Raw genomic sequence first — 25,685 nt, 5'->3', positions numbered from 1 at the left:
GTGGAATCAGCACAAAAAATCTATAACATTTCAGACACTTTAAACTCAACCTAAGGGTGAATTCACGCGGCACAGATTTTCTGTTGAGATTCTGCACATGCAAGGAAACAAAATCTAATCAAGACTCAGGAAGAGATCATGAGTATAACCAGGGCCCCTGATGGCCTTGGTATTCAGCCTGAGAGATGGGCGGGCAATGAAAGTTTTACAATCAACTGCAAACAAGAATTTTAGACTTTAAGGCTCCAGTGTAAAAGTTACAATATAAGGGAGCAGTTCGCTCCCACATATAGGGTGGGTATATTTCAAGCTTCATGACAAGAAGCACGTCATCCATTTTCTATTAATAGTGTGACGTGCGAATCAGCTCAAAATTAATAACTCTCCAAGGGAACTCCACAGACCTATAATGTTTCATAACTATCTATAGATCAAGTCATAACTAGAAAAATGATGGTCATGTCTTCCGCGTGAGACGCCCAGAGGCGGAGATATGGGGAAAACTGTAAATGCATAACTTTCTGGAAACTAAAAGCACAGCCTATGTTCAGCCCAGTCTTGCGTCACAAGGTGGGATGGGACATGGGAGGTACGTAGGTTCAAAAAAGTCACAGCTGACATTTTGTGAGCATTCTTCTTTGAGTGGTCATGTGCAGTACACATGTGAGGAGTCCCAGGAAAACCTGTAACTCCACAGCGCCTCCCCTGTGCCAGCCAACACCAGGCCTATTCATAACAAATAAGGTACTTCTGACATGGCTGTAAATCGCATCTTGTATATAGTGTATTATCTAGTGTGCCCTTAAGACAATTAAATATAAAATTTAAGCTTGGGCTGTTTCTTTTATCTTTATTCCCGAATCCCATATCCATGAGTTCAGCTTAGTATTACAAGCTACCTGTGCTGGTTTCTGGCCCAATATAGTACTGTAAATGGACTAGGCCTATAACAAGGAACTGGTGGTAGACTACTGGACTGGACCAGCAGAATCCTGTTTCACTGGAGTTAGTGGAAAGGTTCTGGCGCTGGTCAAGGTTGTGAAAAAACTGGGTGCCACATCGGAGTGTGCGCGGCCTGCTCTGTCTCCCTCCCATTGCCCGCAGATATAGGAGGTATGTTACATTGCACCAAGTAGACCTTACGTACCCCTTGGAGAAGCGGAACGTTGTGTGTTAGCGAAATTAACGAGGTCGTGTCGCGTGGCTTCAACGTATTAGAGATGTCAGGGCAGGGCTGCAAGGTACTGTTTCGTCACAGATTGACAGGTCCACGACCAAGCGCAGGGATCTTGAGTGACCCCCTCGGCCCGGTTTGTGACATATTGCTGGCAGCGATGGGATTACCTGCGGGATCCCCCCTGGCTCTTCATCACACCCACAGGTATCTGTGAGCATACACCATGTCCAATAATTTAATCTGGAATTTGTGGGAATGTAAAGCCATTTTCCATCATATGCCCTATTGCAGAGATATTCTCCTCTAGAAATATACAAAAGCTCTGGAATACAGAATTGTAGGACTCAATGTGCCATTATACAGGCTAACTGCATAACCACAAATAATGAGACAAAACATATTAGAAACACCTTACAGCATCGTACTCATTCAGTAAATCCTTACCGGTTGTGGTCTTCTAGGTCCCCAGCTGTAGCTGCTTTTATTTTCACACTTAATACCTGCAGAAGAGGAGATCAGGTCAGGGAATTCTTCAGCGTCCTGTGTGGAAGAGGCATTATTAACAATAGTGTTTCATTGAAAATCATAAACTCTGCCTATATGCAGCAATGAAACAACCATCTTACCATAAAATATATGACTTGCGTACCACCAAATATAATAGTTACTCAAGAATTAAATTAAGGAAAAGTGGAATTATGAAAATCACCAGAGCGAGTGCTGCCGACTTACTGGAGCAGCGGATGCAGGAAGAAAATGAAGTTTTATTCTTCCTCCAGCTGCTCGCTTCCAATAATCTGTGAGGTGCTAGGAGCTGTTACAGTCACCACTTACTTTACTTTGAGCATGCTGTAGTCAGTCTCCGGCACACTGATTGACAGCCAGCTCTGCAGCATGTGTGCAGCCTGTGTATACAGAGAAGGCTGTCAAATCAGTGTGCCAGGGAGCGATTACAGTGCGGACACTTTATAATGAGTGGTGACTCCACGCACCACCCGTAGGACTGGAAGCAAGAATATAACTTCACAATATATGATAATTATATGGGTGCTTCCACCATGAAGTAAACATACAGGTAAGCAGCAAGCTATCTGTTTACAGTTGCCCACAAACCGAAAAATAAGGACAAAAAATACACCCACCATGCTACAGTGAAATAATAAGATCTCCAAATGAATAACATCAATAGTATTTATATATAAAACAGTACTCAGATTCTACCTATGGAGATAACAGTCTACCTATGTAAAGATTATCTTGGGAAGATTATTTACAATGTTGGACTTTTATCTAAATAGGTAGGTTCTGCATATGATTATATATATAGAATATTGATGTCATTTAGTTGGCGGTAATGCTTGTTGCACTATAGCACGGTCTGCATATTTTGTCAGAATGTAGCTTTATTTTCTACCTGTAGCTGCTCCACTAAAAGGTACCGTCACACTAAGCGACGCTCCAGCAATCTAACCTGGCAGGGATCGCTGGAGCGTCGATACACGGTCGCTGGTGAGCTGTCACACAGGCAGATCTCACCAGCGACCAGTGACCAGCCCTCAGCCACCAGCAACACGTGGAAGCGATGCTGCGCTTGGTAACTAAGGTAAATATCGGGTAACCAAGCGCTTGGTTACCCGATATTTACCTTGGTTGCTTAGCGCTGGCTCCCTGCACTTGTAGCCAGAGTACACATCGGGTTAATAAGCAAACCGCTTTGCTTATTTACCTGATGTGCACTCTTGCTACTATTGCAGGGAGCCGGCACTGACAGCCTGAGAGCGGCGGATGCTGGTAACCAAGGTAAATATCGGGTAACCAAGCAAAGCGCTTCGCTTGGTTACCCGATATTTACCTTGGTTACAGCTCACTGCAGGCTGTCAGGAGCCGGCTCCCTGCTCATTCAGTTGTTGCTCTCTCGCTGTCACACACAGCGATGTGCGCTTCACAACGAGAGAGCAACAACTTAAAAATGGTCCAGGATATTCAGCAACAACCGGCGATCTCACAGCAGGGGCCAGGTCGTTGCTGGATGTCACACACAGCGACATCGCTAGCGAGATCACTGTTGCGTCACAAAAACCGAGACTCAGCAGCGATGTCGCTTAGTGAGACGTGGCCTTAAGTCGGATACACAGGGTTTAAATGCTATCTACCTGCTGATTAACCCTATATCTGCAGGTAAATAGCATACTCACCTTGGTGTTTTCATCTAAATCCCCAAAACATGTGATGTAGATAAAACCTCCGTCAGAACCATTCACTTTAATTAGGCAGAAGGAGTCACTTATGAGCTCTGCTCCGGCAGTCTCTTGTATTTTTAGGCACGCGCACAACTGTGGTTGACAACACATTAGTCCACTAAAAAGACGCCTATAAAAAAAAAAAAAAAGACACTGCCAGAACAAAGGCCAGAAGAAGTCAAAAGTGACTCCATCTGCATCATTATAGTGAGTGATTTGGTTTCAGCTAAATCACAAACATTTGGGGATTTAGATAGAAACCTCGTGCTGAGCAAAGAGTAGAGGATAAATGTGAACTGAGCAATATAATGCTTTCAGGGACGCAGAATGAACAAAACAACAGCAGTTCAAGAATTGTTTTTATTTCCATTTTTTTCCCGCCATGCCCTGCCCGGTATAAGTGATATGTCAGCCTACAGGCCACCATACCCAAAGGTCATTTCTTTGGCCTTGATTTGCCATGGCATATATTGGTAACCCACAACCGAGCCCCCTCTTTCTATTAACCATCTGTAACAACAATGACTTTTCCAATTTAGTTTAATATTTGCAGCCATTTATGAGATATTAACACTCTTGCTTTGTTCACAGCTTCTTGCCTAAGACACTGACCACCACTGCAGTCCAGCTTGCAATCACTACCCTGAAGCTGGCTAGTCAGCAGCGCAGCATTGTCTATTAGGCAATAAGGGGTAAACAAAAAAAAGAGAAAAAAAAAAAAAAGTGTTAATAGCTCAAGAACAGCTGAAATTTTTTTAAAGAAAAAAATGCAAAGTGCTTAAGAGCAATATCCAAAAATACCCATCTATGAAGATAGGAAGAACCCTTTAAACAATAGGTCATTTATTAGACACATTTAATAAAAAAAGAAGGGAATTTTGTTTACTTACCGTAAATTCCTTTTCTTCTAGCTCCTATTGGGAGACCCAGACAATTGGGTGTATAGCTTCTGCCTCCGGAGGCCACACAAAGTATTACACTTTAAAAGTGTAACCCCTCCCCTCTGCCTATACACCCTCCCGTGCATCACAGGCTCCTCAGTTTTGGTGCAAAAGCAGGAAGGAGGAAACTTATAAATTGGTCTAAGGTAAATTCAATCCGAAGGATGTTCGGAGAACTGAAAACCATGAACCAAAAGAACAATTCAACATGAACAACATGTGTACACAAAAGAACAAACAGCCCGAAGGGAACAGGGGCGGGTGCTGGGTCTCCCAATAGGAGCTAGAAGAAAAGGAATTTACGGTAAGTAAACAAAATTCCCTTCTTCTTTGTCGCTCCATTGGGAGACCCAGACAATTGGGACGTCCAAAAGCAGTCCCTGGGTGGGTAAAAGAATACCTCGATAAAAAGAGCCGAAAACGACCCCCTCTTACAGGTGGGCAACCGCCGCCTGAAGGACTCGCCTACCTAGACTGGCGTCTGCCGAAGCATAGGTATGCACCTGATAGTGTTTCGTGAAAGTGTGCAGACTAGACCAGGTAGCTGCCTGACACACCTGCTGAGCCGTAGCCCGGTGCCGCAATGCCCAGGACGCACCCACGGCTCTGGTAGAATGGGCTTTCAGCCCCAAAGGAAGCGGAAGCCCAGAAGAACGGTAGGGTTCAAGAATCGGTTCCTTGATCCACCGAGCTAAGGTTGACTTGGAAGCCTGCGAACCCTTACGCTGGCCAGCGACAAGGAGAAAGAGCGCATCTGAACGGCGCAGGGGCGCCGTGCGAGACCCGTAGAGCCGGAGAGCTCTCACCAGATCTAACAAGTGCAAATCCTTTTCACATTGGTCAACTGGATGAGGGCAAAGAAGGGAATTTTGTTTACTTACCGTAAATTCCTTTTCTTCTAGCTCCAATTGGGAGACCCAGACAATTGGGGTGTATAGGCTATGCCTCCGGAGGCCGCACAAAGTATTACACTAAAAGTGTAAAGCCCCTCCCCTTCTGCCTATACACCCCCCGTGCTCCCACGGGCTCCTCAGTTTTGGTGCAAAAGCAAGAAGGAGGAAAAAATTATAAACTGGTTTAAAGTAAATTCAATCCGAAGGAATATCGGAGAACTGAAACCATTCAACATGAACAACATGTGTACACAAAAAAACAGGGGCGGGTGCTGGGTCTCCCAATTGGAGCTAGAAGAAAAGGAATTTACGGTAAGTAAACAAAATTCCCTTCTTCTTTGTCGCTCCATTGGGAGACCCAGACAATTGGGACGTCCAAAAGCAGTCCCTGGGTGGGTAAAATAATACCTCGTAATAGAGCCGTAAAACGGCCCCTTCCTACAGCTGGGCAACCGCCGCCTGAAGGACTCGTCTACCTATGCTGGCATCCGCCGAAGCATAGGTATGCACCTGATAGTGTTTCGTGAAAGTGTGCAGGCTCGACCAGGTAGCCGCCTGACACACCTGCTGAGCCGTAGCCTGGTGCCTCAAAGCCCAGGACGCACCCACGGCTCTGGTAGAATGGGCCTTCAGCCCTGAGGGAACCGGAAGCCCAGCAGAACGGTAAGCTTCGAGAATTGGTTCCTTGATCCACCGAGCCAGGGTTGATTTGGAAGCCTGTGACCCTTTACGCTGGCCAGCGACAAGGACAAAGAGTGCATCCGGGCGGCGCAGGAGCGCCGTACGAGAAATGTAGAGTCTGAGTGCTCTCACCAGATCTAACAAGTGCAAATCCTGTTCACATTGGTGAACTGGATGAGGACAAAAAGAGGGTAAGGAGATATCCTGATTGAGATGAAAGGGGGATACCACCTTAGGGAGAAATTCCGGAACCGGACGCAGAACCACCTTGTCCTGGTGAGACACCAGGAAAGGGGCTTTGCACGACAACGCTGCTAGCTCAGACACTCTCCGAAGAGAGGTGACTGCTACTAGGAAGACCACTTTCTGCGAAAGGCGTGAGAGAGAAATATCCCTCATAGGCTCGAATGGTGGTTTCTGAAGAACCATCAGCACCCTGTTCAGATCCCAGGGTTCTAACGGCCGCTTGTAAGGAGGAACGATGTGACAAACCCCCTGCAGGAACGTGCGTACCTGTGGAAGTCTGGCTAGGCGCTTCTGGAAAAACACAGAGAGCGCTGAGACTTGTCCCTTAAGGGAGCCGAGCGACAAACCCTTTTCCAGATCAGATTGAAGGAGGGACAGAAAAGGGGGCAAGGCAAATGGCCAGGGAGAAAAACCCTGAGCAGAGCACCACGACAGGAAAATTTTCCACGTCCTGTGGTAGATCTTGGCGGGCGTTGGTTTCCTAGCCCGTCTCATAGTGGCAATGACCTCTTGAGGTAATCCTGAAGACGCTAGGATCCAGGACTCAATGGCCACACAGTCAGGTTGAGTGCCGCAGAATTCAGATGGAAAAACGGCCCTTGAGACAGCAAGTCTGGTCGGTCTGGTAGTGCCCACGGTTGGCCGACCGTGAGATGCCACAGATCCGGGTACCACGACCTCCTCGGCCAGTCTGGAGCGACGAGGATGACGCGGCGGCAGTCGGCCCTGATCTTGCGTAACACTCTGGGCAACAGTGCCAACGGAGGAAACACATAAGGGAGCTGAAACTGCGACCAATCCTGAACTAAGGCGTCTGCCGCCATAGCTCTGGGATCTTGAGACCGTGCCATGAACGTCGGTACCTTGTTGTTGTGCCGGGACGCCATTAGGTCGACGTCCGGCATGCCCCAGCGGCAACATATCTCCTGAAACACATCCTGGTGAAGGGACCATTCCCCTGCGTCCATGCCCTGGCGACTGAGAAAGTCTGCTCCCCAGTTTTCTACGCCTGGGATGTGAACTGCGGATATGGTGGAGGCTGTGGCTTCCACCCACAGTAGAATCCGCCGGACTTCCTGGAAGGCTTGCCGACTGCGTGTCCCGCCTTGGTGGTCGATGTATGCCACCGCTGTGGAGTTGTCCGACTGAATTCGGATCTGCTTGCCTTCAAGCCACTGCTGGAACGCTTTTAGGGCCAGATACACTGCCCTGCTCTCCAGAACATTGATCTGAAGCGAGGACTCTTGCTGAGTCCACGTACCCTGAGCCCTGTGGTGGAGAAGAAGGGAATTTTGTTTACTTACCGTAAATTCCTTTTCTTCTAGCTCCAATTGGGAGCCCCAGACAATTGGGGTGTATAGGCTATGCCTCCGGAGGCCGCACAAAGTATTACACTAAAAGTGTAAAGCCCCTCCCCTTCTGCCTATACACCCCCCGTGCTCCCACGGGCTCCTCAGTTTTGGTGCAAAAGCAAGAAGGAGGAAAAAATTATAAACTGGTTTAAAGTAACTTCAATCCGAAGGAATATCGGAGAACTGAAACCATTCAACATGAACAACATGTGTACACAAAAAAACAGGGGCGGGTGCTGGGTCTCCCAATTGGAGCTAGAAGAAAAGGAATTTACGGTAAGTAAACAAAATTCCCTTCTTCTTTGTCGCTCCATTGGGAGACCCAGACAATTGGGACGTCCAAAAGCAGTCCCTGGGTGGGTAAAATAATACCTCGTAATGGAGCCGTAAAACGGCCCCTTCCTACAGGTGGGCAACCGCCGCCTGAAGGACTCGTCTACCTAGGCTGGCATCCGCCGAAGCATAGGTATGCACCTGATAGTGTTTCGTGAAAGTGTGCAGGCTCGACCAGGTAGCCGCCTGACACACCTGCTGAGCCGTAGCCTGGTGCCTCAAAGCCCAGGACGCGCCCACGGCTCTGGTAGAATGGGCCTTCAGCCCTGCGGGAACCGGAAGCCCAGCAGAACGGTAAGCTTCGAGAATTGGCTCCTTGATCCACCGAGCCAGGGTTGATTTGGAAGCCTGTGACCCTTTACGCTGGCCAGCGACAAGGACAAAGAGTGCATCCGAGCGGCGCAGGGGCGCCGTACGAGAAATGTAGAGTCTGAGTGCTCTCACCCAATCTAACAAGTGCAAATCCTTTTCACATTGGTGAACTGGATGAGGACAAAAAGAAGGTAAGGAGATATCCTGATTGAGATGAAAGGGGGATACCACCTTAGGGAGAAATTCCGGAACCGGACGCAGAACCACCTTGTCCTGGTGAAACACCAGGAAAGGGGTTTTGCATGACAGCGCTGCTAGCTCAGACACTCTCCGAAGTGAAGTGACTGCTACTAGAAAAACCACTTTCTGCGAAAGGCGTGAGAGAGAAATTTCCCTCATTGGCTCGAATGGTGGTTTCTGAAGAACCATCAGCACCCTGTTCAGATCCCAGGGTTCTAACGGCCGCTTGTAAGGAGGGACGATGTGACAAACCCCCTGCAGGAACGTGCGTACCTGTGGAAGTCTGGCTAGGCGCTTCTGGAAAAACACAGAGAGCGCTGAGACTTGTCCCTTAAGGGAGCCGAGCGACAAACCCTTTTCCAGTCCAGATTGAAGGAAGGACAGAAAAGTGGGCAAGGCAAAAGGCCAGGGAGAAATACCCTGAGCAGAGCACCACGACAGGAAAATTTTCCACATCCTGTGGTAGATCTTGGCGGACGTTGGTTTCCTAGCTTGTCTCATAGTGGCAATGACGTCTTGAGATAACCCTGAAGACGCTAGGATACAGGACTCAATGGCCACAGGTCAGGTTGAGGGCCGCAGAATTCAGATGGAAAAACGGCCCTTGAGATAGCAAGTCTGGTCGGTCTGGTAGTGCCCACGGTTGGCCGACCGTGAGATGCCACAGATCCGGGTACCACGACCGCCTCGGCCAGTCTGGAGCGACGAGGATGACGCGGCGGCAGTCGGCCCTGATCTTGCGTAACACTCTGGGCAACAGTGCCAGCGGAGGAAACACATAAGGGAGCTGAAACTGCGACCAATCCTGAACTAAGGTGTCTGCCGCCAGAGCTCTGGGATCTTGAGACCGTGCCATGAACGCCGGTACCTTGTTGTTGTGCCGGGACGCCATGAGGTCGACGTCCGGCACCCCCCAGCGGCAACAGATCTCCTGAAACACGTCCGGGTGAAGGGACCATTCCCCTGCGTCCATGCCCTGGCGACTGAGAATCTGCTTCCCAGTTTTCCACGCCTGGAATGTGAACTGCAGAGATGGTGGAGGCCGTGGCTTCCACCCACATCAAAATCCGCCGGACTTCCTGGAAGGCTTGCCGACTGCGTGTGCCGCCTTGGTGGTTGATGTATGCCACCGCTGTGGAATTGTCCGACTGAATTCTGATCTGCTTGCCTTCCAGCCACTGCTGGAACGCTTTCAGGGCAAGATACACTGCCCGTATTTCCAGAACATTGATCTGAAGCGAGGACTCTTGCTGGGTCCACGTACCCTGAGCCCTGTGGTGGAGAAAAACCGCTCCCCACCCTGACAGACTCGCGTCCGTCGTGACCACCTCCCAGGATGGGGGTAGGAAGGATTTCCCTTTCGATAATGAAGTGGGAAGAAGCCACCACCGAAGGGAAGCTTTGGTCGCCTGCGAGAGGGAGACGTTCCTGTCGAGGGACGTCGGCTTCCTGTCCCATTTGCGTAGGATGTCCCATTGAAGAGGACGCAGGTGAAACTGCGCGAAAGGAACTGCCTCCATTGCTGCCACCATCTTCCCCAGGAAGTGCACGAGGCGCCTCAAGGTGTGTGACCGACCTTGAAGGAGAGATTGTACCCCTGTCTGTAGTGACCGCTGCTTGATCAGCGGAAGCTTCACTATCGCTGAGAGGGTATGAAACTCCATGCCAAGGTATGTCAGCGATTGGGCCGGTGTCAGATTTGACTTTGGAAAATTGATGATCCACCCGAAACTCTGGAGAGTCTCCAGGGTAGCGTCGAGGCTGTGTTGGCATGCCTCTAGAGAGGGTGCCTTGATCAACAGATCGTCCAAGTACGGGATCACCGAGTGACCCTGAGAGTGGAGGACCGCTACTACAGTAGCCATAACCTTGGTGAAAACCCGTGGGGCTGTTGCCAGGCCGAACGGCAGTGCCACGAACTGCAGGTGTTCGTTTCCTATGGCGAAGCGCAAGAAGCGCTGGTGCTCTGGAGCAATCGGTACGTGGAGATAAGCATCTTTGATATCGATCGATGCAAGGAAATCTCCCTGGGACATTGAGGCGATGACGGAGCGGAGGGATTCCATCCGGAACTGCCTGGTCTTTACGTGTTTGTTGAGAAGTTTCAGGTCCAGGACAGGTCAGAAAGACCCGTCCTTCTTTGGGACCACAAACAAGTTGGAGTAAAAACCGTGGCCCTGTTGCTGAAGAGGAACAGGGACCACCACTCCTTCTGCCTTCAGAATGCCCAGCGCCTGCAGAAGAGCCTCGGCTCGCTCAGGAGGCGGGGATGACCTGAAGAATCGAGTCGGGGGACGAGAGGTGAACTCTATCTTGTAACCGTGAGACAGAATGTCTCTCACCCAACGGTCTTTTACCCGTGGCAGCCAGGTGTCGCAAAAGCGGGAGAGCCTGCCACCGACCGAGGATGCGGAGTGAGGATGCCGAAAGTCATGAGGAAGCCGCTTTGGTAGCGGCACCTCCGGTGATCTTTTTAGGACGTGACTTAGACCGCCATGAATCAGAGTTCCTTTGATCTTTCTGAGGCCTTTTGGACGAGGAGAATTGGGACCTGCCCGCGCCCCGAAAGGACCGAAACCTCGACTGCCTTTTCACTGTTGGGGTATGTTCGGTTTGGGCTGGGGTAAGGATGTATCCTTTCCCTTGGATTGTTTGATGATTTCATCCAAACGCTCGCCAAACAATCGGTCGCCAGAAATTGGCAAACTGGTTAAGCGCTTTTTGGAAACAGAATCTGCCTTCCATTCCCGTAGCCACAAGGCCCTGCGGAGTACCACCGAATTGGCGGCTGCAACCGCCGTACGGCTCGCAGAGTCCAGGACAGCATTAATAGCGTAAGACGCAAATGCCGACGTCTGAGTGGTTATGGACGCCACCTGTGGCGCGGACGTGCGTGTGGCTGCGTCAATTTGCGCTTGACCTGCTGAGATAGCTTGTAGCGCTCATACGGCTGCGAATGCTGGGGCAAAAGAAGCGCCGATAGCTTCATAGATGGATTTCAACCAGAGCTCCATCTGCCTGTCAGTGGCATCTTTGAGTGAAGCCCCATCTTCCACTGCAAGTATGGATCTAGCTGCCAGTCTGGAGATTGGAGGATCCACTTTGGGACACTGAGCCCAACTTTTGACCACGTCAGGGGGAAAGGGATAACGTGTATCCTTAAGGCGCTTAGAAAAACGCTTATCTGGACAAGCATGGTGATTCTGGACTGCCTCTCTGAAATCAGAGTGGTCCAGAAACATACTCGGTGTACGCTTGGGAAACCTGAAACGGAATTTCTCCTGCTGGGAAGCTGACTCCTCCACCGGAGGAGCTGAGGGAGAAATATCCAACATACGATTGATGGACGCAATAAGGTCGTTCACTATGGCGTCCCCGTCCTGAGTATCAAGATTGAGAGCGGCCTCAGGATCAGAATCCTGATCAGCTGTCTCCGCATCATCAACCAGAGATTCCCCCCTCTGAGACCCTGCGCAATATGATGATGTCGAGGGAAAATCTAAGCGAGCTCGCTTAGTCGGTCTGGGGCTGGGGTCTGTGTCAGAACCCTCAGCTTGGGATCCATGAGATACCCCGGGAGGACATTGTTGGTCCAGCTGAGGTGGGCCAGGGAACAAAGATTCAACAGAGTCCCTGTGCTGAGATACCGGCCTGGACTGCAAGGCTTCTAGTATCTTAGCCATAGTCTCAGAGAGTTTTGCAAAATCCGTCCCTGTCACCTGAAGAGTGTTAGCAGGTGGCTCCCCCTGGGCCCCCCCTAGCAGAGGCTCTGGCTGAGCAAGTGCCACAGGGGCCGAACAGTGCACACAATGAGGGTCAGTGGAACCTGTCGGTAGCGGGGTCGTACATGCGGCGCAGGCAACATAATAAGCCTGTGTTTTGGCACCCCTGCCTTTCGTGGGCGCCATGCTATTATCTTCCCTGAGCAACACAATAGGGTATATAGCCAGAAATCAACTGTGCACTATACAGTGTAAAATAAACATATAATGTTACACTACTGCACAATGGGGCTAGCACCACAGGTGCTGCTTACCACCCGCTTAAAGCGGTTGTGAGGCCACCAGAGTCCCTGCCTGGGTCTTCCAGACTTTGTCCCCCTCTGCAGCGTCCGAGGAGCTGACAGGAATGCGTCCTGAGGAGAGGAGGGAGCCGTGGGCGTGACCCAGAAAGAGCGGGAACTGGTGCCTGCACTTTGCACAGTGAGGGGAGTGGAGTATGCAAAGCATGCTCCAGCCCTCAGTGCTGCTCGTTCTGAGCAGCGTCCCGCCCTTCCCCTGCCTGTTAGGGCTGGGGGTGGGAGGAAAGGAACTAGGCCGCAAAAAGCCGGGGACTCTAGTAATAAACGCGGCCGCCGTAAAAGCGCGGCCGGCGTGGAAGTCCCCGGCGCACTACAAGTCCCAGCCGCGCCGCAGTGTTTCCATGGCAGCGGCGGTCAGTGCGGCAGTCCCTATACATAAACACACTCAGCAACGCTGAGTGTGTAATGGCACATATTAACCCGGTCAGCGCCGCGGTCCCCGGTGCACTAGCACACCCAGCAAAGCTGGAGTGTTGCTGTGCGCGGTCCCCACCGGGATACAGAGTACCTCCAAGTAGCAGGGCCATGTCCCTGAACGATACCCGGCTCCTATCCAGCAGGCTCCACAGGAGTTGTGGATGAAGCACGGTCTCAGTGCCTGGAGACCGATAGGATCCCACTTCCACCAGAGCCCTGAGGGGGATGGGGAAGGAAAACAGCATGTGGGCTCCAGCCTCCGTACCCGCAATGGATACCTCAACCTTACAACACCACCGACAAGAGTGGGGTGAGAAGGGAGCATGCTGGGGGCCCTATATGGGCCCACTTTTCTTCCATCCGACATGGTCAGCAGCTGCTGCTGACCAATCTGTGGAGCTGTGCGTGCGTGTCTGACCTCCTTCGCACAAAGCAAAAAACTGAGGAGCCCGTGGGAGCACGGGGGGTGTATAGGCAGAAGGGGAGGGGCTTTACACTTTTAAGTGTAATACTTTGTGCGGCCTCCGGAGGCATAGCCTATACACCCAATTGTCTGGGTCTCCCAATAGAGCGACAAAGAAATGTAGAGTCTAAGTGCTCTCACCAGATCTAACAAGTGCAAATCCTTTTCACATTGGTGAACTGGATGAGGACAAAAAGAGGGTAAGGAGATATCCTGATTGAGATGAAAAGGGGATACCACCTTGGGGAGAAATTCCGGAACCGGACGCAGAACCACCTTGTCCTGGTGAAACACCAGGAAAGGGGCTTTGCACGACAACGCTGCTAGCTCAGACACTCTCCGAAGAGAGGTGACTGCTACTAGGAAGACCACTTTCTGCGAAAGGCGTGAGAGAGAAATATCCCTCATTGGCTCGAATGGTGGTTTCTGAAGAGCCACCAGCACCCTGTTCAGATCCCAGGGTTCTAACGGCCGCTTGTAAGGAGGAACGATGTGACAAACCCCCTGCAGGAACGTGCGTACCTGTGGAAGTCTGGCTAGGCGCTTCTGGAAAAACACAGAGAGCGCTGAGACTTGTCCCTTAAGGGAGCCGAGCGACAAACCCTTTTCCAGTCCAGATTGAAGGAAGGACAGAAAAGTGGGCAAGGCAAAAGGCCAGGGAGAAAAACCCTGAGCAGAGCACCATGACAGGAAAATTTTCCACGTCCTGTGGTAGATCTTGGCGGACGTTGGTTTCCTAGCCTGTCTCATAGTGGCAATGACCTCTTGAGATAATCCTGAAGACGCTAGGATCCAGGACTCAATGGCCACACAGTCAGGTTGAGGGCCGCAGAATTCAGATGGAAAAACGGCCCTTGAGACAGCAAGTCTGGTCGGTCTGGTAGTGCCCACGGTTGGCCGACCGTGAGATGCCACAGATCCGGGTACCACGACCTCCTCGGCCAGTCTGGAGCGACGAGGATGACGCGGCGGCAGTCGGCCCTGATCTTGCGTAACACTCTGGGCAACAGTGCCAACGGAGGAAACACATAAGGGAGCTGAAACTGCGACCAATCCTGAACTAAGGCGTCTGCCGCCATAGCTCTGGGATCTTGAGACCGTGCCATGAACGTCGGTACCTTGTTGTTGTGCCGGGACGCCATGAGGTCGACGTCCGGCACCCCCCAGCGGCAACAGATCTCCTGAAACACGTCCGGGTGAAGGGACCATTCCCCTGCGTCCATGCCCTGGCGACTGAGATAATCTGCTTCCCAGTTTTCCACGCCCGGGATGTGAACTGCAGAGATGGTGGAGGCCGTGGCTTCCACCCACATCAAGATCCGCCGGACTTCCTGGAAGGCTTGCCGACTGCGTGTGCCGCCTTGGTGGTTGATGTATGCCACCGCTGTGGAATTGTCCGATTGAATTCGGATCTGCTTGCCTTCCAGCCACTGCTGGAACGCTTTCAGGGCAAGGTACACTGCCCGTATTTCCAGAACATTGATCTGAAGTGAGGACTCTTGCCGGGTCCACGTACCCTGAGCCCTGTGGTGGAGAAAAACCGCTCCCCACCCTGACAGACTCGCGTCCGTCGTGACCACCTCCCAGGATGGGGGTAGGAAGGATTTCCCCTTCGATAATGAAGTGGGAAGAAGCCACCACCGAAGGGAAGCTTTTGTCGCCTGAGAGAGAGAGAGAGACGTTCCCATTGAAGAGGACGCAGGTGAAACTGCGCGAAAGGGACTGCCTCCATTGCTGCCACCATCTTCCCCAGGAAGTGCATGAGGCGCCTCAAGGGGTGTGCCTGACCTTGAAGGAGAGATTGTACCCCCTTCTGTAGCGACTGCTGCTTGATCAGCGGAAGCTTCACTATCGCTGAGAGGGTATGAAACTCCATGCCAAGATATGTCAGCGATTGGGCCGGTGTCAGATTTGACTTTGGAAAATTGATGATCCACCCGAAACTCTGGAGAGTCTCCAGAGTAGCGTCGAGGCTGTGTTGGCATGCCTCTTGAGAGGGTGCCTTGATCAGGAGATCGTCCAAGTAAGGGATCACCGAGTGACCCTGAGAGTGGAGGACCGCTACTACAGTAGCCATAACCTTGGTGAAAACCCATGGGGCTGTTGCCAGGCCGAACGGCAGTGCCACGAACTGCAGGTGTTCGTCTCCTATGGCGAAGCGCAAGAAGCAAAAGCGGGAGAGCCTGCCACCGACCGAGGATGCAGATTGCGGAGGCCGAAAGTCATGAGGAAGCCGCTTTGGTAGCGGCACCTCCTGTGGTCTTTTTTGGACGTGACTTAGACCGCCATGAATCAGAGTTCCTTTGATCTTTCTGAGGCCTTTTGGACGAGGAGAATTGGGACCTGCCCGCGCCCCGAAAGGACCGAAACCTCGACTGCCCCCTCCTCTGTTGGGGTATGTTCGGTTTGGGCTGGGGTAAGGATGTATCCTTTCCCTTGGATTGTTTGATGATTTCATCCAAACGCTCGCCAAACAATCGGTCGCCAGAAATTGGCAAACTAGTTAAGCGCTTTTTGGAAGCAGAATCTGCCTTCCATTCCCGTAGCCACAAGGCCCTGCGGAGTACCACCGAATTGGCGGATGCAACCGCCGTACGGCTCGCAGAGTCCAGGACAGCATTAATAGCGTAAGACGCCATTGCTGACGTCTGAGCGGTTATGGACGCCACCTGCGGCGCGGAAGTGCGTGTGGCTGCGTCAATTTGCGCTTGACCTGCTGATATAGCTTGTAGCACCCATACGGCTGCAAATGCTGGGGCAAAAGAAGCGCCGATAGCTTCATAGATGGATTTCAACCAGAGCTCCATCTGTCTGTCAGTGGCATCTTTGAGTGAAGCCCCATCTTCAACTGCAAGTATGGATCTAGCCGCCAGTCTGGAGATTGGAGGATCCCCCTTGGGACACTGAGTCCAACCCTTGACCACGTCAGGGGGAAAGGGATAACGTGTATCCTTAAGGCGCTTAGAAAAACGCTTATCTGGACAATCATGGTGATTCTGGACTGCCTCTCTGAAATCAGAGTGGTCCAGAAACATACTCGGTGTACGCTTGGGAAACCTGAAACGGAATTTCTCCTGCTGAGGAGCTGAGGGAGAAATATCCAACATTTTATTGATGGACGCAATAAGATCGTTCACTATTGCGTCCCCGTCAGGAGTATCAAGATTGAGAGCGGCCTCAGGATCAGAATCCTGATCAGCTACCTCCGCGTCATCAACCAGAGATTCCCCTCGCTGAGACCCTGAACAATATGATGATGTCGAGGGAATTGCCAAGCGAGCTCGCTTAGTCGGTCTGGGACTGGGGTCTGTGTCAGAGCCCTCAGCCAGGTTTCTATGATAATCCCCGGGGGGACATTGTTGGTCCAACTGAGGGGGGCCAGGGAACAATGATTCAACAGAGTCCCTGTGCTGAGATACCGGTCTGGACTGCAAGGCTTCTAGTATCTTAGCCATAGTCTCAGAGAGTTTATCCTTAAAGACTGCAAACTCCGTCCCTGTCACCTGGACAGTGTCAGCAGGTGGAGCCCCCTGGGCCCCCCCTAGCAGAGGCTCCGGCTGAGTAAGTGCAGCAGGGGCCGAGCAGTGCACACAGTGAGGGTCAGTGGAACCTGCCGGTAGCGGCGTCGTACATGCGGCGCAGGCAGCATAGTAAGCCTGTGTTTTGGCACCCCTGCCTTTTGTGGGCGCCATGCTATGTCTTCCCTGAGTAACACATAGGGCTGTGGAGTCGGAGTCGGAGTCGTGGAGTCGGAGTCGGAGTCGGAGCTCATTTTGGTGGAGTCGGAGTCGGAGTCGGAGTCGGTATAAAATGCACCGACTCCGACTCCTAAAATATATAATAAATTGGGGACAGGAGTGCAATGCAGAATGTGCTGAATATTTTACTAAATAACAACATTTAGTATAATGCTTATATTTAAGTGAAAAATTTATTGTAGTACAATGTGAACATCAGACATTTAATTGTTTTTATGATACAATAATCAAGATATTTGGATAGAACATAAAATATTTATTGGAATACAACTTTAGAACACAAAAAAACTAATAAATTGTAAATATGTAATATATATAATATATATATATATATACAGTGTATATACACACACACAAGATATATATGTAATCTACTGTATATTACATAGTGTATTACATATTTACAATTTATTACAGTTTTTTGTGTTCTAAAGTTGTATTCCAATAAATATATTTTATGTTCTATCCAAATATCTTGATTATTGTATCATAAAAATTATTAAATGTCTGATGTTCACATACACATATTCATGTACTACAATAAATTTTTCACCTAACTATAAGCAATATATGTAGGAGTCGGAGTCGGAGCCGGAGTCGGAGCCGGAGTCGGAGTCGGTGCAAGAGAATTTGAGGAGTCGGAGTCAGAGTCGAAGGTTTGGCTTACCGACTCCACAGCCCTGGTAACACAATAGGGAATATAGCCAGAAAGCAACTGTGCACTATACAGTGTAAAATATCATAAACATATAATTACACTTCTGCACACTGGGGCTAGCACCACAGGTGCTGCTTACCACCCGATTAAAACGGTTGTGAGGCCACCATAATCCCTGCCTGGGTCTCCCAGAATTTGTCCCCCTCTGCAGCGTCCGAGGAGCTGACAGGAATGGCTGCCGGCGTCCTGAGGAGATGAGGGAGCCGTGGGCGTGACCCAGAAAGTGTGGGAACTGGTGCCTCACAGTGCACAGTGAGGGGGGTGGAGTATGCAAAGCATGCTCCAGCCCTCACTGCTGCACGTCTGTACAGCGTCCCGCCCTACCCCTGCCTGTCAGGGCTGTGGGCGGGAGGAGGAAACACTAGGCCGTACAAGCCGGGGACTCAAGTAATAAGCGCGGCTGCCATAAAAGCGCGGCCGCGCGGAAGTCCCCGGCGCACTACAAGTCCCAGCCGCGCCGCAGTGTTAAAACATGGCGGCGGCGGTAGTGCGGTAGTCCCCCTACATAAACACACTCAGCGACGCTGAGTGTGTAATGGCACATTAACCCGGTCAGCGCCGCGGTCCCCGGTGCACTAGCACACCCAGCAATGCTGGAGTGTTGCTGTGCGCGGTCCCCACAGGGACACAGAGTACCTCCAAGTAGCAGGGCCATGTCCCTGAACGATACTCAGCTCCTATCCAGCAGGCTCCCAGGAGTTGTGGATGGAGCACGGTCTCAGTGCCTGGAGACCGATAGGATCCCACTTCACCCAGAGCCCTAAGGGGGATGGGGAAGGAAAACAGCATGTGGGCTCCAGCCTCCGTACCCGCAATGGATACCTCAACCTTAACAACACCGCCGACAAGAGTGGGGTGAGAAGGGAGCATGCTGGGGGCCCTATATGGGCCCACTTTTCTTCCATCCGACATAGTCAGCAGCTGCTGCTGACTAATCTGTGGAGCTGTGCTGTGCATGTCTGCCTCCTTCGCACAAAGCAAAAAAACTGAGGAGCACGGGGGGTGTATAGGCAGAAGGGGAGGGGCTTTACACTTTTAGTGTAATACTTTGTGCGGCCTCCGGAGGCATAGCCTATACACCCAATTGTCTGGGTCTCCCAATGGAGCGACAAAGAAAAACTGCTCCCCACCCTGACAGACTCGCGTCCGTCGTGACCACCGCCCAGGATGGGGGTAGGAAGGAATTCCCCCTCGATAATGAAGTGGGAAGAAGCCACCACCGAAGGGAAGCTTTGGTTGCCTGAGAGAGGGAGACGTTCCTGTCGAGGGACGTCGGTTTCCTGTCCCATTTGCGTAGGATGTCCCATTGAAGAGGACGCAGGTGAAACTGCGCGAAAGGGACTGCCTCCATTGCTGCCACCATCTTCCCGAGGAAGTGCATGAGGCGCCTCGAGGGGTGTGACTGACCTTGAAGGAGAGATTGCACCCCCGTCTGTAGTGAACGCTGCTTGTTCAGCGGAAGCTGCACTATCGCTGAGATGGTATGAAACTCCATGCCAAGATATGTCAGCGATTGGGCCGGTGTCAGATTTGACTTTGGAAAATTGATGATCCACCCGAAACTCTGGAGAGTCTCCAGAGTAGCGTTGAGGCTGTGCTGGCATGCCTCTTGGGAGCCTTGACCAGCAGATCGTCTAAGTAAGGGATCACCGAGTGACCCTGGCAGTGGAGGACCGCGACTACTGTAGCCATGACCTTGGTGAAAACCCGGGGGGCTGTCGCCAGGCCGAACGGCAGTGCCACGAACTGGAGGTGTTCGTCTCCTATGGCGAAGCGCAGGAAGCGCTGATGCTCTGGAGCAATCGGAACGTGGAGATAAGCATCTTTGATATCGATCGATGCAAGGAAATCTCCTTGGGACATTGAGGCGATGACGGAGCGGAGGGATTCCATCCGGAACCGCCTGGTCTTTACGTGTTTGTTGAGCAGTTGTAGGTCCAGGACAGGACGGAAAGACCCGTCATTCTTTGGAACCACAAACAGGTTGGAGTAAAAACCGTGACCCTGTTGCTGAAGAGGAACAGGGATCACCACTCCTTCTACCTTCAGAGTGTCCAACACCTGCAGAAGAGCATCGGCTCGCTCGGGAGGCGGAGATGTTCTGAAGAATCGAGTCAGAGGACGAGAGCTGAACTCTATCCTGTAACCGTGAGACAGAATGTCTCTCACCCATCGGTCTTTTACCTGTGGCAGCCAGGTGTCGCAGAAGAGGGAGAGCCTGCCACCGACCGAGGATGCGGTGTGAGGCTGCCGTATGTCATGAGGAAGCCGCCTTGGTAGCGGCACCTCCGGCGGTTCCCGTAGCCACAAGGCCCTGCGTAATGCCACCGAATTGTCGGCTGCAACCGCCGTACGGCTCGCAGAGTCCAGGATAGCATTAATAGCGTAGGACGCAAATGCCGACGTTTGAGAGGTTATGGAAGCCACTTGCGGCGCAGACGTACGTGTGAGTGCGTCAATTTGGGCTTGACCCGCTGAGATAGCTTGGAGTGCCCATACTGCTGCAAATGCTGGAGCGAAAGACGCGCCGATAGCCTCATAGATGGATTTGAACCAGAGCTCCATCTGTCTGGCAGTGGCATCCTTGAGTGAAGCCCCATCTTCAACTGCAACTATGGATCTAGCCGCCAGTCTGGAGATTGGAGGATCCACCTTGGGACACTGAGTCCAGCCCTTGACCACGTCAGGGGGGAAGGGATAACGTGTATCCTTAAGGCGCTTGGAAAAACGCTTATCTGGACAAACTCGGTGTTTCTGGACTGCCTCTCTGAAGTCGGAGTGATACAGAAACATACTCGCTGTACGCTTGGGGAACCTGAAACGGAACTTCTCCTGCTGAGAAGGTGACTTCTCTGCTGGAGGAGCTGAGGGAGAAATATCCAGCATCTTATTTATGGATGCAATAAGATCATTCACTATGGCGTCCCCATCAGGGGTATCAAGGTTGAGAGCGGCCTCAGGATCAGAATCCTGATCAGCTACCTCCGCTTCATCATACAGAGAGTCATCTCTCTGAGACCCTGAACAATGTGATGAGGTCGAGGGGATTTCCAAGCGAGCTCGCTTAGGCGGTCTGGGACTGCGGTCCGTGTCAGAGACCTCACCCTGGGATCTATGAGACACCCCGGGGGAACATTGTTGTTCCAACTGAGGGGAACTAGGGGGCAGTGATTCCACAGTGCCCATGGTCTGAGATACCGGTCTGGACTGCAAAGCTTCTAGTATTTTAGCCACAGTCTCAGAAAGTCTGTCAGTAAAAAATGCAAACTCCGTCCCTGTCACCTGGACAGTGTTAGCTGGTTGTTCCCCCTGGGCCCCCCTTAGCAGAGGCTCCGGCTGAGTAAGTGCCACAGGGGCCGAACAGTGCACACAATGAGGGTCAGTGGAACCTGCCGGTAGCGAGGTTGTACATGCGGCGCAGGCAGCATAGTAAGCCTGTGTTTTGGCACCCTTGCTTCTTGTGGGCGCCATATTGTTGTCTCCTTTGAGCAACACAACAGGGTATATAACCAGAAATCAACTGTGCACCATACAGTGTAAAGTATAGCCTGTAAACATATAAACTATAATCACACTTCTGCACAAGTGGGGTCAGCACCTCAGGTGCTGTTTACCGCCCGCTTAAAGCGGTTGTGTGGCCACCAGAATCCCTGCCTGGGTCCCCCAGAGTTTGTCTCCCCTCTGCAGCGTCCTAGGAGCTGACAGGAATGGCTGCCGGCGTCTTGAGGAGAGGAGGGAGCCGTGGGCGTGACCCAGAAAGTGCGGGAACTGGTGCCCCACTGTGCACAGTGAGGGGGGTGGAGTATGCAAAGCATGCTCCAGCCCTCAGTGCTGCCGTGCTGTACAGCGTCCCGCCCTTCCCCTGACTGGCAGGGCTGAGGGCGGGAAGAAAAAGAGACTAGGCCCAAAAGCCGGGGACTCGAGTTATAAGCGCGGCCGCCGTATAAGCGCGGCCGGCGCAGAGTCCCCGGCGCACTAACAGTCCCAGCCGCGCCTCAGTAAAAACAATGGCAGCGGCGGTCAGCGCTGTAGTCCCCATACACAAACACACTCAGCGACGCTGCAGTGTATAATGGCACAAACGCGGTCAGCGCCGCGGTCCCCGGTGCACTAGCACACCCAGCAATGCTGGAGTGTTGCTGTGCGCGGTCCCCACGGGGACACAGAGTACCTTAAAGTAGCAGGGCCATGTCCCTGAACGATACCCGGCTCCTATCCAGCAGGCTCCTCAGGAGTTGTGGATGAAGCACGGTCTCAGTGCCTGGAGACCGATGGGATCCCACTTCACCCAGAGCCCTAAGGGGGATGGGGAAGGAAAACAGCATGTGGGCTCCAGCCTCCGTACCCGCAATGGATACCTCAACCTTAACAACACCGCCGACAAGAGTGGGGTGAGAAGGGAGCATGCTGGGGGCCCTATATGGGCCCACTTTTCTTCCATCCGACATAGTCAGCAGCTGCTGCTGACTAATCTGTGGAGCTGTGCGTGCATGTCTGCCTCCTTCGCACAAAGCAAAAAAACCAAACTGAGGAGCCCGTGGGAGCACGGGGGGTGTATAGGCAGAAGGGGAGGGGCTTTACACTTTTAGTGTAATACTTTGTGCGGCCTCCGGAGGCATAGCCTATACACCCCAATTGTCTGGGTCTCCCAATGGAGCGACAAAGAAATGAAGGTAAGGAGATATCCTGATTGAGATGAAAAGGGGATACCACCTTAGGGAGAAATTCCGGGACCGGACGCAGAACCACCTTATCCTGGTGAAAAACCAGGAAGGGGGCTTTGCATGACAGCGCTGCCAGCTCCGACACTCTACGGAGCGATGTAACTGCCACTAGAAATGCCACCTTCTGCGAAAGACGTGATAAAGAGACATCCCGCAGCGGCTCGAAATGTGGTTTCTGAAGAGCAGTTAGCACCCTGTTAAGATCCCAGGGTTCCAGCGGACGCTTGTAAGGTGGGACTATGTGGCAAACTCCCTGCAGGAACGTGCGGACCTGCGGAAGCCTGGCTAGACGCTTTTGAAAAAAATACGGATAGCGCCGATACTTGTCCCTTGAGAGAGCCGAGAGACAAACCCTTGTCCATTCCGGATTGAAGGAATGAAAGAAAAGTGGGTAAGGCAAAGGGCCAGGGAGAAAAACCCTTATCAGAGCACCAGGATAAGAAGATCCTCCAAGACCTGTGATAGATCTTGGCGGACGTTGGTTTCCTGGCCTGTCTCATAGTGGCAATGACATCTTGAGATAACCCTGAGGACGCTAGGAGCCAGGACTCAATGGCCACACAGTCAGGTTGAGGGCCGCAGAATTCAGATGGAAAAACGGCCCTTGAGACAGCAAGTCTGGGCGGTCTGGGAGCGCCCACGGTTGACCCACCGTGAGATGCCACAGATCCGGGTACCACGACCGCCTCGGCCAATCTGGGGCGACGAGAATGGCGCGACGACAGTCGGAGCTGATCTTGCGCAGCACTCTGGGCAGCATCGCCAGAGGAGGAAATACATAGGGCAGTCGAAACTGCGACCAATCCTGAACTAATGCGTCCGCCGCCAGAGCTCTGTGATCTTGAGACCGGGCCATGAATGCCGGGACTTTGTTGTTGTGCCGTGACGCCATGAGATCGACGTCCGGCGTTCCCCAGCGGCGACAGATCTCTCGAAACACGTCTGGGTGAAGAGACCATTCCCCCGCGTCCATGCCCTGTCGGCTGAGAAAATCTGCTTCCCAGTTTTCTACGCCCGGGATGTGAACTGCGGAGATGGTGGAAGCTGTGGCTTCCACCCACTGCAGAATTCGTCGGACTTCCTGGAAGGCTTGACGACTGCGAGTGCCGCCTTGGTGGTTGATGTATGCGACGGCAGTGGCGTTGTCCGACTGGATCCGGATCTGCCTGCCCTCCAGCCACCGATGAAAGGCCAATAGGGCTAGATACACTGCCCTTATCTCCAGAATATTGATCTGAAGGGATGACTATCGGAGTCCAGGTTCCCTGAGCCCTGTGATGGAGAAAAAACGCCCCCCACCCTGACAGGCTCGCGTCCGTCGTGACCACAGCCCAGGTGGGGGGGTAGGAAGGATTTTCCCTGCGATAGAGAGTTGGGAAGGAGCCACCACTGAAGTGACGTCTTGGTTGCAAGGGAAAGAGAGACGTTCCTGTCGAGTGAAGTCGACCTCCTGTCCCATTTGCGGAGAATGTCCCACTGGAGTGGCCGCAGATGGAATTGCGCGAAGGGCACTGCCTCCATCGCTGCCACCATCTTCCCCAGGAAGTGCATGAGGCGCCTCAAGGGGTGTGACTGACCCCGAAGAAGAGATTGCACCCCTGCCTGCAGCGAAAGCTGCTTGTCCAGCGGTAGCATGACTACTGCTGACTGAGTATGAAACTCCATCCCCAAGGTACGTCAGTGATTGGGTCGGTGTCAACTTGGATTTTGGGAAGTTGATGATCCACCCGAACTGCTGGAGAGTCGCCAGAGCGACGGAAAGGCTGTTTTGACACGCCATCTGAGAGGGTGCCCTGACCAGAAAATCGTCTAAGTAGGGAATCACCGAGTGGCACTGAGAGTGTAGGACCGCCACAACAGATGCCATGACCTTGGTGAACACCCGTGGGGCTGTCGCCAGGCCGAAAGGCAATGCCACGAACTGAAGGTGTTCGTCCCCGATGGCGAAACGCAAAAAGCGTTGATGTTCGGGTGCGATCGGCACATGGAGATAAGCATCCTTGATGTCGATCGATGCTAGGAAGTCTCCTTGTGACATCGAAGCGATGACAGAGCGGAGAGACTCCATCCGAAACAGTCTGGTGCTCACATGTCTGTTGAGCAGTTTGAGGTCCAGAACGGGACGGAACGAGCCGTCCTTCTTTGGCACCACAAACAAGTTGGAGTAAAAGCCGCGACCATGTTCCTGGAGGGGAACAGGGATCCCAACTCCTTCTGTCTTCAGAGCGTTCACCTCCTGAAAAAGTGCATCGGCTCGCTAAAGAACCTCTTGGAAGCCGAGTCTGCCTTCCATTCGCGCAGCCACATGGCCCTGCGGACTGCCACAGAGTTAGCGGATGCCACCGCTGTACGGCTAGCAGAGTCTAAAACTGCGTTCATGGCGTAGGAAGAAAAAGCTGACGCCTGAGAAGTCAAAGACGCAACCTGCGGAGCAGAATTACGTGTGACTGCATTAATCTCAGTCAGACAAGCTGAGATAGCTTGTAGTGCCCACACGGCTGCACAGGCCGGGGCAAAAGACGCGCCCGTGGCTTCATAGATGGACTTTACCAGGAGCTCTATCTGCCTGTCAGTGGCATCCTTTAGCGATGATCCATCTGCAACCGATACCACAGATCTAGCCGCCAATCTAGAGACTGGAGGATCCACCTTGGGACATTGAGCCCAACCCTTAACTACGTCAGAGGGGAAGGGGTAACGTGTGTCAGTAAGGCGCTTAGTAAAGCGCTTGTCCGGAACCGCTCTGGGCTTCTGGACAGCATCTCTGAAGTTAGAGTGTTTCTCCTGCTGAGAAGTCGACTCCTCTACCGGTGGAGGCGGGGGAGATAGATCAAACACCTGGTTGATGGACGAGATAAGGTCCTTTACTATGGCGTCCCCTTCAGGTGTATCAAGATTGAGCGCAACGTCAGTGTCAGAGCCCTGAGCTGCGACGTCCGCCTCGTCCTTCAGAGAGTCCTTACGCTGGGAACCCGAGCAGCGTGAAGAAGTCGGGGAAAATTCCCAGCGGGCCCGCTTAGCCGGTCTGGGACTGTGGTCCGGGCCGGAGTCCTCCACGTGAGACCTAGGGCCCCCCCTGGGAACGTGCTGCGGCGCGGACAGAGAGGGG

The 25,685-nt window shown here is 52.3% G+C and overlaps 1 protein-coding gene across 1 annotated transcript in view; it reads right to left on the bottom strand.

Moving 5' to 3' along the window:
- The window catches only part of SECISBP2 (SECIS binding protein 2), a 99,541-nt gene that overhangs the window by 54,130 nt on the left and 19,726 nt on the right, over positions 1–25,685 (bottom strand). Inside the window, exon 4 of the mRNA XM_075318900.1 lies at positions 1,622–1,717. Within this exon, the coding sequence (XP_075175015.1) occupies positions 1,622–1,717 (96 nt within the window). The remainder of the gene's footprint in view (positions 1–1,621; positions 1,718–25,685) is intronic.

Source organism: Anomaloglossus baeobatrachus, chromosome 1, assembly GCF_048569485.1.
Source record: "Anomaloglossus baeobatrachus isolate aAnoBae1 chromosome 1, aAnoBae1.hap1, whole genome shotgun sequence".
Taxonomy (NCBI): Eukaryota; Metazoa; Chordata; class Amphibia; order Anura; family Aromobatidae; genus Anomaloglossus; species Anomaloglossus baeobatrachus.
The sequence above is the reverse complement of the archived record's forward strand: the minus strand, read 5'-3'. Positions and strand labels throughout refer to the sequence as shown.